Source organism: Nanorana parkeri, unplaced genomic scaffold (genome assembly GCF_000935625.1).
Source record: "Nanorana parkeri isolate BGI_ZX_2015 unplaced genomic scaffold, ASM93562v1 scaffold5262, whole genome shotgun sequence".
In the NCBI taxonomy this organism is placed as follows: Eukaryota; Metazoa; Chordata; class Amphibia; order Anura; family Dicroglossidae; genus Nanorana; species Nanorana parkeri.
In genome coordinates, this window is record NW_017311522.1 from 1 (window position 1) to 1,050 (window position 1,050).

General features: G+C 49.4%; 1 protein-coding gene across 1 annotated transcript in view; it reads left to right on the plus strand.

Moving 5' to 3' along the window:
- Window positions 1-234: 234 nt before the first annotated feature.
- Window positions 235-1,050, plus strand: part of LCAT (lecithin-cholesterol acyltransferase) — a 5,635-nt gene continuing 4,819 nt past the window's right edge. Inside the window, exon 1 of the mRNA XM_018575885.1 lies at window positions 235-430. Within this exon, the coding sequence (XP_018431387.1) occupies window positions 247-430 (184 nt within the window). The 5' untranslated portion in view covers window positions 235-246. The remainder of the gene's footprint in view (window positions 431-1,050) is intronic.

The window sequence follows — 1,050 nt, forward strand, 5'->3', positions numbered from 1 at the left end:
ACGTCCTTTCTCCTGTCCCCCATCCTCGGCTCCTCTCTAGGTCTTCTTTCTGTCTATGTTCTGAATACCACTTTAGGGTTAGCATCTCGTATGGCTGATGAGAATTGGTTGTGTACTGCGAAAGCATGTCATAGTATGAACTGGACAACAAAGCAAATCATTAACGTATGTTAGGAAACAAGCCGACCCTCCCGTGAACTCTGTACATTCTGAACTGTTGCTCTCAGTAAGGCTCATCACTCGGCTATGTCCCTACAGAGCCATCTGGCCATGCTGGGCTTCAGGAATAATTATTGGGCATGGAGTATCCTTCTTCTGTGCATTACCCTGCTGTCTCCTGCTGGGGCATTTTGGCTCCTGGATGTCCTTTTTCCTCCTGGTATCACACCCAAAGTGGCTCTGAGCAACAACAGCTCTCCAGTGGTGCTGGGTAAGACATTTTCCCTTCTTCATTCAATGTATTTCTAGGCCAAGGAGGGGGAGGCTGCTAGATATTGGGAAGACTGTTGTGGGTATTATTGTGACATGATTGTTATTCATTATGGGAGAGGGTCCGTGCACATTTCTCACTCACAATATCATTAAGCAGAAGCGCTTCACGTCATTCATTGCTCATGTCATGTCAATCTCCCATGGGTCCCTTTGTTCTGTATGTGGGGCCATCCAATGTACATATTCACCATGTGGCTCCACGCTTGCTAGCTTCCTCCGGTCCGGGCTGTGATTTGTAGTCCCTCTACAGCTTGGAGTCAGTGGTGGAGTGCCAGGACCTGGTTGCAGCTGTGACCCCGGTAGATCTGCCACTGACTCCGAGCTGTAGAGGGACTACAAATCTCAGCAATCAGGGAAGCACCGATAACGTTTTTTCGGTATAGGGTACCAATATTTTCTTTCCGGTGCTCGCCGATACGAAATACCGATACCGGAAGTCCCGTTCAGGAAGCCAGCGAAGTGTAAAGACTCATCACCCGGCTTCACAATTAGGGTCCGGCTTCCTCGTCACCATGTGATGTTACCGGCTTTCTTGCCAATCAGGAAGCCGGCGGGGGG